Here is a 17,137-nt window from a genome sequence, read left to right on the forward strand (position 1 = left end):
GGCTAACCAGTTGGCAAATGCACGTAATCCGCCTCAGATGAGTGATTAAGAATGGATAAAGAAAAACCTGAGTGTAATGAGCTATCCCGCCAGTAATTCGTCATGCTGAAAATTTCAGACAATGCGCCTCAATCATGGGAATTCATTGTTAATTTTTAAACGACCAATGGTTAGCGTTGCTCGATAACTGCCGTACTTTCTTGCTTGAATACTCGTTGAATTCCAGCTAGAACATGCTAAGTACATATATACAGTGGTCAAACACTTGAAACACAGCACTGTCGAGTTTTTAACGTGTGTAGCACCTTCAATGTATGATAAATAGAACACGTCTCATGACAGAAAGCAAAATCGGACTTCACAAAACCCCCAATGGCATAGGCGCCATATAAAATACTCCACTGAATATCTTCTTTCATGTTTTGAATCGGGGGAAATGGGAGTGCTTGCATACGGGTGCAATGTTATCCAGCAGGAATAGTAAGTCCCGTCAAATCGTGTCTATATGATTAGAATTTTGATCAAATGGGAGATTGTGAGAAATTACCTGTATACGGCTTCAGAAAATGAAAACAAAGTTTCAGCATTTAAACGTTTTTTAATGAATAATTCTACCAGCATTTAACATTGCTCTGAAAAAAACTAGTGTGTGGCCGGAGATCCCAGTCTGACAATTGAGGCGTTGAACTTGACGGTGATATAACATACGTCACCATCACTGGTCCAGTTGTAAATTTTGATAAGTTCATTTCTAGCTGCGTAATCGCAATAATTGAAATCGAATATAAAACATGCATTCAGTCTGAATATTTTAATAGTTATAGAAACAGTGTTCAGTATTTTATTTACTATTCCATAGTCAGGAAGGCAAGTTGTGTGTCTCACATTCGCTTCATCTCAACAAGATATTGGCCACAGTTGGTGAATACATTTTAAATACACGAGTGGACGAGGTTTGTGTATTTATTAAATTACTCTTATTTAAAACTCTTTTCATATATCACGTTCACTACTTAAATTATTGCCTCCTTTTCGAATCAATTGGTAACTTTTCCAATTTACATATGGAAGCAGTATGTGCTTACATGCAGCTGATACAAGAGCAAGTAAGTTGCCAATATTTAAATGCAGCAGAAACATGCTACTCTTTGTGGTAATGATGCATGGGTTTGTTAACATAACACGAGTTATTACATCAAGGTAATAATCTCCCAACCCAATAATTCCACATATGACCAGTTGTTAAGGCCCAGGGTATTATGTACACTAGTCTACACAGCCATAAATAATTGGGAATAACCACCCCCAGGACCTGTTAATTTGCCCTTATGATTTGTGCAGTTGTTCTGGCAGGATTTCCTCAAGACCCATGCTCCCAGTTTCTTAGACCAAGAAACATGTGACCATTTATAGAATGGGCTTTGCACCTTTTTTTAAATTTTATACTGCTTAGTGACATACTGTAAGTAATGATCTTATTGGTGTTGCAGAAGGATAGTTGAACATTATTTATTTAAATTAATACAGAACAATTTTCCAATATAGATAAGAAATTAACGTACGAAACAAATGTATAACTCATTCTCAGTAATGAAATAAAGAAATATATATATATTTTAATTATACAACTAACAACTATTTAAAGGAATTGCAATATTAAATAATCCATCAGTGATACTTTTTGAGGGCATATTTCATGGTCAGTGTTATTCACGCAATTATTTGTTCACAATTTTATATAGTGGCTTGGCAATTCCTACCACCAATTTGATATAATGTGTACATATTTTAATACATACAGGAACACCAAAAAAAAAAAATGAAATATTAATTAGAGAATTTGTTATATGACCTGAACAAAAGAAATCAATGTTTTTCCTTGCTATAATGATGCATTTTCCCTATCTGTGTAACTTTATGCAGAAATCCTAATAAATGAGATTTAAAGTTCACAGCTGGCGATTTAACAATATTACCGGTAGGGATTGTCAATTTGTCTACGTTGGCTGCAGGATTTTGTAAAAAAAAATATTCACTGACATTTAATTTGTAGTTGCATTTTTATGTATACCATAGGGTCCATAGTATCTTTTCCTTACCGATTTGACTATATTTGTGTATGTGACATTTTCCAGTACTGTATTCTCTAGCATAGATATGGGATTATTTGTAAGCACAAGATTGTAATGTGAATTTCGTTCATTAATGGGATACTGTATGATGACGCTATCTTCAGGGTCTACCTGTGATTCAAAGTACCATATTGACTATGTTCCGAACTACTAGTAGTTTTATGTTGGTGTCTGACTGATACATGTATACAGTAAAATAGAATACCTGCAGAATCAAAACAATCTGTGCGACTATTTACCTCGGCGACCTAGTTGATATTGGCCAGTTTTAGGAAATGAGGTGACCAGTGACTACGAAAATGTACAAACCGTTGTGAATTTTTATTGAGGACATGGATTCATTTTTATTACAGACTCTCTGGGAACAATTCTTCATAATGTAAGCTAATTCACTCTGGCATGGGAAAAGTCAAGGATAATTAAAAATGGTGACAAAGGTCAAAAACATTGTTATGGTACAAATGTAATTATTTTTTTACCCATTGAAACAACAAAGTTTTTTGAATTTCCTTGGCAATAGCTATGTATAATTGGGACCAAAACATTATCGACAAGATTTTAGGGACGGTAGTGACAACCACTAAATGTAATTGAAGGCAAATAAACATGTGAAGTATAAAAACTGTTTCACGTCATAGCATATACATCTATCTAAAAAGTAAATGCTCATGGTAACTGGACCAGAAGTAAGAATTTGTTACTACTCTAAATATTCAAACATATTTTAATATAAGTGTAGTAATAAAAAGAGCATTTATAAACAGTTGAATTCTAATTTTCAATGTATTTCTTATTCCTTGAAAAATAAAAGTACATGCATTTGTTAGCATCTTATAGACAAAACCACCTTGTAATCTCTGAATGAGTACACTAAGGGGTCCACTGAATACCAAACTCCAAATTCAGCTAAAATGCTTAAAACCTATTACTGGACCATACTTGGTGACAGTATCTTCATTCATGCTTTGCTTTCTTTGACTTTAGCTATCAGTGTTTCATTCTCTTTTTTCATTTGTTTATAATCCGCTGTGATTTTTTCCAGATTAGTGATTGTCTTCTTATTACTTTCATTATCGATCTTAAAGAGATGAAACAATATATACATTAAGGATTGACAATGCATAGTCTGAGAGTTGTTTTACTGATAGTCCATCTCAGTGTTCAGTACATATCACATATACATGTCTACCAAAGGACTCCATGCATCAGCTGTATGTCAATTTTAATGCAGTAAATGTATGACTTGAAATGCATAGACTGAAAAATACAGACAGGGAAACTAGCATAGATCCCATGACGAAAAATGACAAAAAGATGTGACAAGCACATTAATCCTAGTATGTATGATCCTGATACAAAGCCGTGTTCATCTGCCAGAAAATATTCTTGACACATCTGGGATTTCAGGATTTTAGACATTCAACTTGAAATTCAATCAAATCAAAAAAAAAAAAAAACTCTACCTACAGTAATACCTATATATAGTATAGTATAGTATAGTATTTATGTGCAAGCCTTTAACTGAAGTAAATGATATCTCAGTGATGGATGAGCATGATTAAAAACAAAACGGCTGCCAGGCATTATTTTTGTTTCCATTCCAAAAACAAGCAGCCTCTCGGTTGAAATAGCTCCACTGTTAGCAATGCACATTTTAATTAAAGAATTGAAGATATCACAAAATGAACAAATCTGAGAGAGCTCCACATGTAGTACCTAAAGCAATCCAATCAGACTTGCGGTTCTCAACAAGAAGTCAAAAATATCACACCTCTGCTGTATAGATAGACAACTGAAAATAGCATTTTGTTTATTAAAAATGCAAATATATTCATCGAAATTAGAAAATTGAAATTATCATTATGAAATGAACAAATCTAACTAAAGTACACCCAAAGTGTAAACATTTGAAATAGCGTAGCAATTTGCGGCCGGCAACAAAGTCAACCAGTGCTGAACACTGACAAAGTATCAAAGCAAGTGGATTTGCTGTTTTCGAGAAGAAGTTGAAAATGTAAAGTTGCAGCTGACAGACAATGGACAATTAACTAAGTTAACAGCGGACCTAAAAAAGGTATAGAAGTCATCAATAGAGCTATGTTTTGGTATCTTTGGGGATGTTACAATTTAAAATTGAGTGCATCAGCCAACCAGATCATCAGCAGCCCAACAGTTAGCAGGGGTGAGATATTCACCCAAGGTACATGTACCTACATATCAAGTATCAAGATAATAACCTATATGAACAGCTCCTCTTTGTACTCTATGATGACAGCAGATAGATGTCAGAACATTTAGTGCATTGCGGTAATTACCTGATCTTCCAAGTCTCTAATTTCTCGCTTAATAGTACCAGTCTCTTCAACTGTTTTGATAAGTTGATTACAACTCTGTTAAGAAATCAATGTTTATTAAGCATATCAAGTTGATGTAATTGTAATGATGAGATTTACAAAGCATTTATAAAGTATTTCTAGATTAGCTATTTTTTCTATTTTCAAAGTCTGTAATTGGATGAGATAACCCCTGTGAGTTCTTAATTTAAAACAAGCAGCCTCTCGAGTGAGATAGCTCTGCTGTTAGCAATGCACATTTCAATTAGGAACTGAAGATATCATTAGAAAATCTAAGAAAGGTCTACATGAGGTATCATATGTATAGTATCAAAGCAATCGGACTTGCTGTTTTCAAAAAGAATATCACTTTTCACCAAAAATAACAAAAATATTTACCAAAACTATAGAATTGAAGATATCATCACGAAATGAACAAATCTGAGAGAGGTCCACATGTAGTATCTATATACTTACCAGTAATATCAAAGAAATCAGACAGTTGAAAATATCACTTTTTACCAAAAATGGAGAAAATATCACTTTTTACCAAAAATGTAGAAAATGATCACAAAAATTAGAGAAATTAAAGATATCATCATGAAATGAACAAATCTAAGACAGGTCGAAAAGAAGTCGAATAACTAAAAAGCTACGCTCGACTAAGTCGACAGCGAAGCTAAAAAGTGGCTGCCAGTCAGACATCAGAATCTGATCTGATCTTATCTGACAGATGACATGCATCAAGGTCTTATAATGTCCAATGTATGTACCAGGGTTGAACAAAATTTGTTCATACACAACAAAGATCCAGTTCAAAAAAGGCAGAAATGGTTGATTTTAATTTTACAGCATGAGAGTGGCTGTAAACTAGCCATCTTAAATCGGAGAGTGTCGCATACAACTTATTTACCACTTCCGTGTCACTGAGAATGTTCTAGAACCGTACTGTGTCTGGGTGGAATATTCTAGATTTTTTTTTAGAAACTGGTTGAATAGGTAATAGAACACTGTAGGAGGCAATGTAGTAAGTTCCAGACTCATTATGTATGCTGATGTAATGGTCTATTAATAGACAGTGGGGGTATATATATATATATATAGGGGAGTTGTTCAGCACTGAGTTCAGATCGGAGATCTCGTTGAATTGTGTTGGAGTTTAAGTATCTAGACATTGGAGTAGTGGAGTTTTACCGCGTTATTGTACTTGATGTTTGCAGAGTATAATAATACCAGTACCAGTTGAAACCTCATCTGTTGGCTTCGTGTTCGTATTTTATCATCGCCGCCAGGGAAGTCTTTCTGTTACTGTTGCCATTTTGGTATTTGAACCATCACACCTTTACTATACCAATTATGGTAATATTACGTTGCGTGTGACAGAGAGACATGCATATGTTTCCCAAGATGCAAGACATACATGTGAAGTATGAATGTAAGTGATCTAGGTAGGTCTAACCTACAGGTGGAGATGCATGCATGGACACACGCACAGAGGTTGAAAATACAAATAATTGTTTTCGAACTTTGTCCAAACAGATAGTGAAAACTGAGTAACTAAATTAGTTTTTAAATTACTTATATTCTCTCTTTCAACTCAAAATGGTCACCACAGTAAGGCTTAACATATTGTCTGCTGCAAGCCTTCACGATGAGGCAAAGTAAATGGCAGAATGCTTTTGACATTTTTTGCATTTGTACTTAATATCATAATCATAATGTCCATCCCACAAGGATATACAAAATATATAAATAGGATCTCACACTTAACATTCTACAATACCCAGCTGATTTATAAATCTGAGTCACTCAGTGAAATCCTGTATCATTCAACACAGGTGAAATCATAGAATGAACAATCAGAGATATTTACTTACCTCATGTAATGCTGCTAGGTATTTATAAGCTTTTCTCGCTGCTTCATCTTTTTTGGCATCCTAGTGATAGCAACAAAAACATGCATGAGAAAGAGCAGCACATGGAAACAATATTTGTATATTTAGTAGTGTGTTGAACCTGATGATTTGGATATACAATCTAATAAATTGTCTTTATTAGAAGAGTACATCAATTATAAAGTGCCGTTATTGTACACAGAATAACTCAAATATGACTTAAGGTTGTTTATGGCTATTCAAACTGATATTCAGATGTCCATCATTTTTACAGTATGGTTTTCATGGGACTATGCCTCAAAAACCATGAAAATGGCAATGTTTGAGCCATTTACATGTAAAATTGGTTCCTGGGGGGGGGGGGGGGTCTTGTCATATCTGAAATTTTATTTTCTGACATACATGTATAGTGAAAGAATATATGTTGATATAAAATAAGTTATTCTGATTGGCACAGATTATTGGGAGATTCTTGGAATACTATTATTTTCTATGAAATAATGCTTTTATATGAATTGGTATGGAAATTGTTCCAAGGATGACCATTTTGGTCATTTTTCTAAAACCATGATTCATACTGAATTAAAACACTCCAAACGCTATGGCATATATTCAAACCTATAATTAAGTAACAATTGTGATATATATTGTCATAGATTTTTTACCATATTAAATACTTCGCAAAATATAGGTTAATTACTAAATAAATCTTTGAATCATACATCAGCTGAAAGTGACACAACATTATGCTAAATTATTCTATGCTAAATTTTACATATTCACTGTGTTTTAATTTAGCGCATTTTTCCAGTCAGCGAAATAAGCTAAATTAAAACCCAGTGAATAATTACCCCCTTTACAGTATAATAATAGGGATTAGTGATGTCTGACAGTAGTCTCACCACATACAGTTACACTATAATAATAGGGATTAGTGATGCCTAACAGTAGTCTCACCACATACAGTTACACTATAATAATAGGGATTAGTGATGTCTGACAGTAGTCTCACCACATACAGTTACACTATAATAATAGGGATTAGTGATGCCTAACAGTAGTCTCACCACATACAGTTACACTATAATAATAGGGATTAGTGATGTCTGACAGTAGTCTCACCACATACAGTTACACTATAATAATAGGGATTAGTGATGTCTGACAGTAGTCTCACCACATACAGTTACACTATAATAATAGGGATTAGTGATGTCTGACAGTAGGCTCACCACATACAGTTACACTATAATAATAGGGATTAGTGATGTCTGACAGCAGTCTCACCACATACAGTTACACTATAATAATAGGGATTAGTGATGCCTGACAGTAGTCTCACCACATACAGTTACACTATAATAATAGGGATTAGTGATGTCTGACAGTAGTCTCACCACATACAGTTACACTATAATAATAGGGATTAGTGATGTCTGACAGTAGTCTCACCACATACGGTTACACTATAATAATAGGGATTAGTGATGCCTGACAGTAGTCTCACCACATACAGTTACACTATAATAATAGGGATTAGTGATGTCTGACAGTAGGCTCACCACATACAGTTACACTATAATAATAGGGATTAGTGATGCCTGACAGTAGGCTCACCACATACAGTTACACTATAATAATAGGGATTAGTGATGCCTGACAGTAGTCTCACCACATACAGTTACACTATAATAATAGGGATTAGTGATGCCTGACAGTAGTCTCACCACATACAGTTACACTATAATAATAGGGATTAGTGATGTCTGACAGTAGGCTCACCACATACAGTTACACTATAATAATAGGGATTAGTGATGTCTGACAGTAGTCTCACCACATACAGTTACACTATAATAATAGGGATTAGTGATGCCTGACAGTAGTCTCACCACATACAGTTACACTATAATAATAGGGATTAGTGATGTCTGACAGTAGGCTCACCACATACAGTTACACTATAATAATAGGGATTAGTGATGTCTGACAGTAGTCTCACCACATACAGTTACACTATAATAATAGGGATTAGTTATATCTGACAGTAGTCTCACCACATACAGTTACACTATAATAATAGGGATTAGTGATGCCTGACAGTAGTCTCACCACATACAGTTACACTATAATAATAGGGATTAGTGATGTCTGACAGTAGTCTCACCACATACAGTTACACTATAATAATAGGGATTAGTGATGCCTGACAGTAGTCTCACCACATACAGTTACACTATAATAATAGGGATTAGTGATGTCTGACAGTAGTCTCACCACATACAGTTACACTATAATAATAGGGATTAGTGATGCCTGACAGTAGTCTCACCACATACAGTTACACTATAATAATAGGGATTAGTGATGTCTGACAGTAGTCTCACCACATACAGTTACACTATAATAATAGGGATTAGTGATGCCTGACAGTAGGCTCACCACATACAGTTACACTATAATAATAGGGATTAGTGATGCCTGACAGTAGTCTCACCACATACAGTTACACTATAATAATAGGGATTAGTGATGCCTGACAGTAGTCTCACCACATACAGTTACACTATAATAATAGGGATTAGTGATGTCTGACAGTAGTCTCACCACATACGGTTACACTATAATAATAGGGATTAGTGATGCCTGACAGTAGTCTCACCACATACAGTTACACTATAATAATAGGGATTAGTGATGCCTGACAGTAGTCTCACCACATACAGTTACACTATAATAATAGGGATTAGTGATGTCTGACAGTAGTCTCACCACATACAGTTACACTATAATAATAGGGATTAGTGATGTCTGACAGTAGTCTCACCACATACAGTTACACTATAATAATAGGGATTAGTGATGCCTGACAGTAGGCTCACCACATACAGTTACACTATAATAATAGGGATTAGTGATGCCTGACAGTAGTCTCACCACATACAGTTACACTATAATAATAGGGATTAGTGATGTCTGACAGTAGTCTCACCACATACAGTTACACTATAATAATAGGGATTAGTGATGTCTGACAGTAGTCTCACCACATACAGTTACACTATAATAATAGGGATTAGTGATGCCTGACAGCAGTCTCACCACATACAGTTACACTATAATAATAGGGATTAGTGATGCCTGACAGCAGTCTCACCACATACAGTTACACTATAATAATAGGGATTAGTGATGCCTGACAGCAGTCTCACCACATACAGTTACACTATAATAATAGGGATTAGTGATGCCTGACAGTAGTCTCACCACATACAGTTACACTATAATAATAGGGATTAGTGATGCCTGACAGTAGTCTCACCACATACAGTTACACTATAATAATAGGGATTAGTGATGTCTGACAGTAGTCTCACCACATACAGTTACACTATAATAATAGGGATTAGTGATGCCTGACAGTAGTCTCACCACATACAGTTACACTATAATAATAGGGATTAGTGATGTCTGCCAGTAGTCTCACCACATACAGTTACACTATATTAATAGGGATTAGTGATGCCTGACAGTAGGCTCACCACATACAGTTACACTATAATAATATGGATTAGTGATGTCTGACAGTAGTCTCACCACATACAGTTACACTATAATAATAGGGATTAGTGATGCCTGACAGTAGTCTCACCACATACAGTTACACTATAATAATAGGGATTAGTGATGTCTGAGAGTAGTCTCACCACATACAGTTACACTATAATAATAGGGATTAGTGATGTCTGACAGTAGTCTCACCACATACAGTTACACTATAATAATAGGGATTAGTGATGCCTGACAGTAGTCTCACCACATACAGTTACACTATAATAATAGGGATTAGTGATGCCTGACAGTAGTCTCAGCACATACAGGTACACTATAATAATAGGGATTAGTGATGCCTGACAGTAGTCTCACCACATACAGTTACACTATAATAATAGGGATTAGTGATGTCTGACAGCAGTCTCAGCACATACAGTTACACTATAATAATAGGGATTAGTGATGCCTGACAGTAGTCTCACCACATACAGTTACACTATAATAATAGGGATTAGTGATGTCTGACAGCAGTCTCAGCACATACAGTTACACTATAATAATAGGGATTAGTGATGTCTGACAGTAGTCTCACCACATACAGTTACACTATAATAATAGGGATTAGTGATGTCTGACAGTAGTCTCACCACATACAGTTACACTATAATAATAGGGATTAGTGATGCCTGACAGTAGGCTCACCACATACAGTTACACTATAATAATAGGGATTAGTGATGCCTGACAGTAGTCTCACCACATACAGTTACACTATAATAATAGGGATTAGTGATGTCTGACAGTAGTCTCACCACATACAGTTACACTATAATAATAGGGATTAGTGATGTCTGACAGTAGTCTCACCACATACAGTTACACTATAATAATAGGGATTAGTTATATCTGACAGTAGTCTCACCACATACAGTTACACTATAATAATAGGGATTAGTGATGTCTGACAGTAGTCTCACCACATACAGTTACACTATAATAATAGGGATTAGTGATGCCTGACAGTAGTCTCACCACATACAGTTACACTATAATAATAGGGATTAGTGAAGCCTGACAGTAGTCTCACCACATACAGTTACACTATAATAATAGGGATTAGTGATGTCTGACAGTAGTCTCACCACATACAGTTACACTATAATAATAGGGATTAGTGATGCCTAACAGTAGGCTCACCACATACAGTTACACTATAATAATAGGGATTAGTGATGCCTAACAGTAGTCTCACCACATACAGTTACACTATAATAATAGGGATTAGTGATGCCTGACAGTAGTCTCACCACATACAGTTACACTATAATAATAGGGATTAGTGATGTCTGACAGTAGTCTCACCACATACAGTTACACTATAATAATAGGGATTAGTGATGTCTGACAGTAGTCTCACCACATACAGTTACACTATAATAATAGGGATTAGTGATGTCTGACAGTAGTCTCACCACATACAGTTACACTATAATAATAGGGATTAGTGATGCCTGACAGTAGTCTCACCACATACAGTTACACTATAATAATAGGGATTAGTGATGCCTGACAGTAGTCTCACCACATACAGTTACACTATAATAATAGGGATTAGTGATGTCTGACAGTAGTCTCACCACATACAGTTACACTATAATAATAGGGATTAGTGATGCCTGACAGTAGTCTCACCACATACAGTTACACTATAATAATAGGGATTAGTGATGCCTGACAGTAGGCTCACCACATACAGTTACACTATAATAATAGGGATTAGTGATGTCTGACAGTAGTCTCACCACATACAGTTACACTATAATAATAGGGATTAGTGATGCCTGACAGTAGTCTCACCACATACAGTTACACTATAATAATAGGGATTAGTGATGCCTGACAGTAGGCTCACCACATACAGTTACACTATAATAATAGGGATTAGTGATGTCTGACAGTAGTCTCACCACATACAGTTACACTATAATAATAGGGATTAGTGATGTCTGACAGTAGTCTCACCACATACAGTTACACTATAATAATAGGGATTAGTGATGCCTGACAGTAGTCTCACCACATACAGTTACATGTACACTATAATAATAGGGATTAGTGATGTCTGACAGTAGTCTCACCACATACAGTTACACTATAATAATAGGGATTAGTGATGCCTGACAGTAGTCTCACCACATACAGTTACACTATAATAATAGGGATTAGTGATGCCTGACAGTAGGCTCACCACATACAGTTACACTATAATAATAGGGATTAGTGATGTCTGACAGTAGTCTCACCACATACAGTTACACTATAATAATAGGGATTAGTGATGTCTGACAGTAGTCTCACCACATACAGTTACACTATAATAATAGGGATTAGTGATGCCTGACAGTAGTCTCACCACATACAGTTACATGTACACTATAATAATAGGGATTAGTGATGTCTGACAGTAGTCTCACCACATACAGTTACACTATAATAATAGGGATTAGTGATGCCTGACAGTAGTCTCACCACATACAGTTACACTATAATAATAGGGATTAGTGATGCCTGACAGTAGGCTCACCACATACAGTTACACTATAATAATAGGGATTAGTGATGTCTGACAGTAGTCTCACCACATACAGTTACACTATAATAATAGGGATTAGTGATGCCTGACAGTAGTCTCACCACATACAGTTACACTATAATAATAGGGATTAGTGATGTCTGACAGTAGTCTCACCACATACAGTTACACTATAATAATAGGGATTAGTGATGCCTGACAGTAGTCTCACCACATACAGTTACACTATAATAATAGGGATTAGTGATGCCTGACAGTAGTCTCACCACATACAGTTACACTATAATAATAGGGATTAGTGATGCCTGACAGTAGTCTCACCACATACAGTTACACTATAATAATAGGGATTAGTGATGTCTGACAGTAGTCTCACCACATACAGTTACACTATAATAATAGGGATTAGTGATGCCTGACAGTAGGCTCACCACATACAGTTACACTATAATAATAGGGATTAGTGATGTCTGACAGTAGTCTCACCACATACAGTTACACTATAATAATAGGGATTAGTGATGCCTGACAGTAGTCTCACCACATACAGTTACACTATAATAATAGGGATTAGTGATGCCTGACAGTAGTCTCACCACATACAGTTACACTATAATAATAGGGATTAGTGATGCCTGACAGTAGTCTCACCACATACAGTTACACTATAATAATAGGGATTAGTGATGCCTGACAGTAGTCTCACCACATACAGTTACACTATAATAATAGGGATTAGTGATGCCTGACAGTAGGCTCACCACATACAGTTACACTATAATAATAGGGATTAGTGATGCCTGACAGTAGTCTCACCACATACAGTTACACTATAATAATAGGGATTAGTGATGCCTGACAGTAGTCTCACCACATACAGTTACACTATAATAATAGGGATTAGTGATGCCTGACAGTAGGCTCACCACATACAGTTACACTATAATAATAGGGATTAGTGATGTCTGACAGTAGTCTCACCACATACAGTTACACTATAATAATAGGGATTAGTGATGCCTGACAGTAGTCTCACCACATACAGTTACACTATAATAATAGGGATTAGTGATGCCTGACAGTAGTCTCACCACATACAGTTACACTATAATAATAGGGATTAGTGATGCCTGACAGTAGGCTCACCACATACAGTTACACTATAATAATAGGGATTAGTGATGTCTGACAGTAGTCTCACCACATACAGTTACACTATAATAATAGGGATTAGTGATGCCTGACAGTAGTCTCACCACATACAGTTACACTATAATAATAGGGATTAGTGATGCCTGACAGTAGGCTCACCACATACAGTTACACTATAATAATAGGGATTAGTGATGCCTGACAGTAGGCTCACCACATACAGTTACACTATAATAATAGGGATTAGTGATGTCTGACAGTAGTCTCACCACATACAGTTACACTATAATAATAGGGATTAGTGATGCCTGACAGTAGTCTCACCACATACAGTTACACTATAATAATAGGGATTAGTGATGCCTGACAGTAGGCTCACCACATACAGTTACACTATAATAATAGGGATTAGTGATGCCTGACAGTAGTCTCACCACATACAGTTACACTATAATAATAGGGATTAGTGATGCCTGACAGTAGGCTCACCACATACAGTTACACTATAATAATAGGGATTAGTGATGTCTGACAGTAGTCTCACCACATACAGTTACACTATAATAATAGGGATTAGTGATGCCTGACAGTAGTCTCACCACATACAGTTACACTATAATAATAGGGATTAGTGATGCCTGACAGTAGGCTCACCACATACAGTTACACTATAATAATAGGGATTAGTGATGTCTGACAGTAGTCTCACCACATACAGTTACACTATAATAATAGGGATTAGTGATGTCTGACAGTAGTCTCACCACATACAGTTACACTATAATAATAGGGATTAGTGATGCCTGACAGTAGGCTCACCACATACAGTTACACTATAATAATAGGGATTAGTGATGTCTGACAGTAGTCTCACCACATACAGTTACACTATAATAATAGGGATTAGTGATGTCTGACAGTAGTCTCACCACATACAGTTACACTATAATAATAGGGATTAGTGATGCCTGACAGTAGTCTCACCACATACAGTTACACTATAATAATAGGGATTAGTGATGTCTGACAGTAGTCTCACCACATACAGTTACACTATAATAATAGGGATTAGTGATGTCTGACAGTAGTCTCACCACATACAGTTACACTATAATAATAGGGATTAGTGATGCCTGACAGTAGTCTCACCACATACAGTTACACTATAATAATAGGGATTAGTGATGTCTGACAGTAGTCTCACCACATACAGTTACACTATAATAATAGGGATTAGTGATGTCTGACAGTAGTCTCACCACATACAGTTACACTATAATAATAGGGATTAGTGATGCCTGACAGTAGTCTCACCACATACAGTTACACTATAATAATAGGGATTAGTGATGCCTGACAGTAGTCTCACCACATACAGTTACACTATAATAATAGGGATTAGTGATGCCTGACAGTAGTCTCACCACATACAGTTACACTATGATAATAGGGATTAGTGATGTCTGACAGTAGTCTCACCACATACAGTTACACTATAATAATAGGGATTAGTGATGCCTGACAGTAGGCTCACCACATACAGTTACACTATAATAATAGGGATTAGTGATGTCTGACAGTAGTCTCACCACATACAGTTACACTATAATAATAGGGATTAGTGATGCCTGACAGTAGTCTCACCACATACAGTTACACTATAATAATAGGGATTAGTGATGCCTGACAGTAGTCTCACCACATACAGTTACACTATAATAATAGGGATTAGTGATGCCTGACAGTAGTCTCACCACATACAGTTACACTATAATAATAGGGATTAGTGATGTCTGACAGTAGTCTCACCACATACAGTTACACTATAATAATAGGGATTAGTGATGCCTGACAGTAGTCTCACCACATACAGTTACACTATAATAATAGGGATTAGTGATGCCTGACAGTAGTCTCACCACATACAGTTACACTATAATAATAGGGATTAGTGATGTCTGACAGTAGTCTCACCACATACAGTTACACTATAATAATAGGGATTAGTGATGCCTGACAGTAGTCTCACCACATACAGTTACACTATAATAATAGGGATTAGTGATGCCTGACAGTAGTCTCACCACATACAGTTACACTATAATAATAGGGATTAGTGATGTCTGACAGTAGTCTCACCACATACAGTTACACTATGATAATAGGGATTAGTGATGTCTGACAGTAGTCTCACCACATACAGTTACACTATAATAATAGGGATTAGTGATGTCTGACAGTAGTCTCACCACATACAGTTACACTATATTAATAGGGATTAGTGATGCCTGACAGCAGTCTCACCACATACAGTTACACTATAATAATAGGGATTAGTGATGTCTGCCAGTAGTCTCACCACATACAGTTACACTATAATAATAGGGATTAGTGATGCCTGACAGTAGGCTCACCACATACAGTTACACTATAATAATAGGGATTAGTGATGTCTGACAGTAGTCTCACCACATACAGTTACACTATAATAATAGGGATTAGTGATGTCTGACAGTAGTCTCACCACATACAGTTACACTATAATAATAGGGATTAGTGATGTCTGACAGTAGTCTCACCACATACAGTTACACTATAATAATAGGGATTAGTGATGTCTGACAGTAGTCTCACCACATACAGTTACACTATAATAATAGGGATTAGTGATGTCTGACAGTAGTCTCACCACATACAGTTACACTATAATAATAGGGATTAGTGATGCCTGACAGTAGTCTCACCACATACAGTTACACTATAATAATAGGGATTAGTGATGCCTGACAGTAGTCTCACCACATACAGTTACACTATAATAATAGGGATTAGTGATGCCTGACAGTAGTCTCACCACATACAGTTACACTATAATAATAGGGATTAGTGATGCCTGACAGTAGTCTCACCACATACAGTTACACTATAATAATAGGGATTAGTGATGCCTGACAGTAGTCTCACCACATACAGTTACACTATAATAATAGGGATTAGTGATGTCTGACAGTAGTCTCACCACATACAGTTACACTATAATAATAGGGATTAGTGATGTCTGACAGCAGTCTCACCACATACAGTTACACTATAATAATAGGGATTAGTGATGTCTGACAGTAGTCTCACCACATACAGTTACACTATAATAATAGGGATTAGTGATGTCTGACAGTAGTCTCACCACATACAGTTACACTATAATAATAGGGATTAGTGATGTCTGCCAGTAGTCTCACCACATACAGTTACACTATAATAATAGGGATTAGTGATGTCTGACAGTAGTCTCACCACATACAGTTACACTATAATAATAGGGATTAGTGATGTCTGACAGTAGTCTCACCACATACAGTTACACTATAATAATAGGGATTAGTGATGTCTGCCAGTAGTCTCACCACATACAGTTACACTATAATAATAGGGATTAGTGATGCCTGACAGTAGTCTCACCACATACAGTTACACTAT

The 17,137-nt window shown here is 36.0% G+C and overlaps 1 protein-coding gene across 1 annotated transcript in view; it reads right to left on the minus strand.

Annotated features, from left to right (window-relative positions):
- Window positions 1-578: 578 nt before the first annotated feature.
- The window catches only part of LOC100367029 (coiled-coil domain-containing protein 22 homolog), a 51,195-nt gene continuing 34,636 nt past the window's right edge, over window positions 579-17,137 (minus strand). The window contains exons 15-17 of the mRNA XM_085498069.1: window positions 6,343-6,402; window positions 4,448-4,522; window positions 579-3,210 (exon numbers count right to left, since the gene is read on the minus strand). Of these exons, the coding sequence (XP_085354195.1) occupies window positions 3,091-3,210; window positions 4,448-4,522; window positions 6,343-6,402 (255 nt within the window). The 3' untranslated portion in view covers window positions 579-3,090. The remainder of the gene's footprint in view (window positions 3,211-4,447; window positions 4,523-6,342; window positions 6,403-17,137) is intronic.

Source organism: Saccoglossus kowalevskii, chromosome 4, assembly GCF_978046115.1.
Source record: "Saccoglossus kowalevskii chromosome 4, keSacKowa6.1, whole genome shotgun sequence".
NCBI classification, from domain to species: Eukaryota; Metazoa; Hemichordata; class Enteropneusta; family Harrimaniidae; genus Saccoglossus; species Saccoglossus kowalevskii.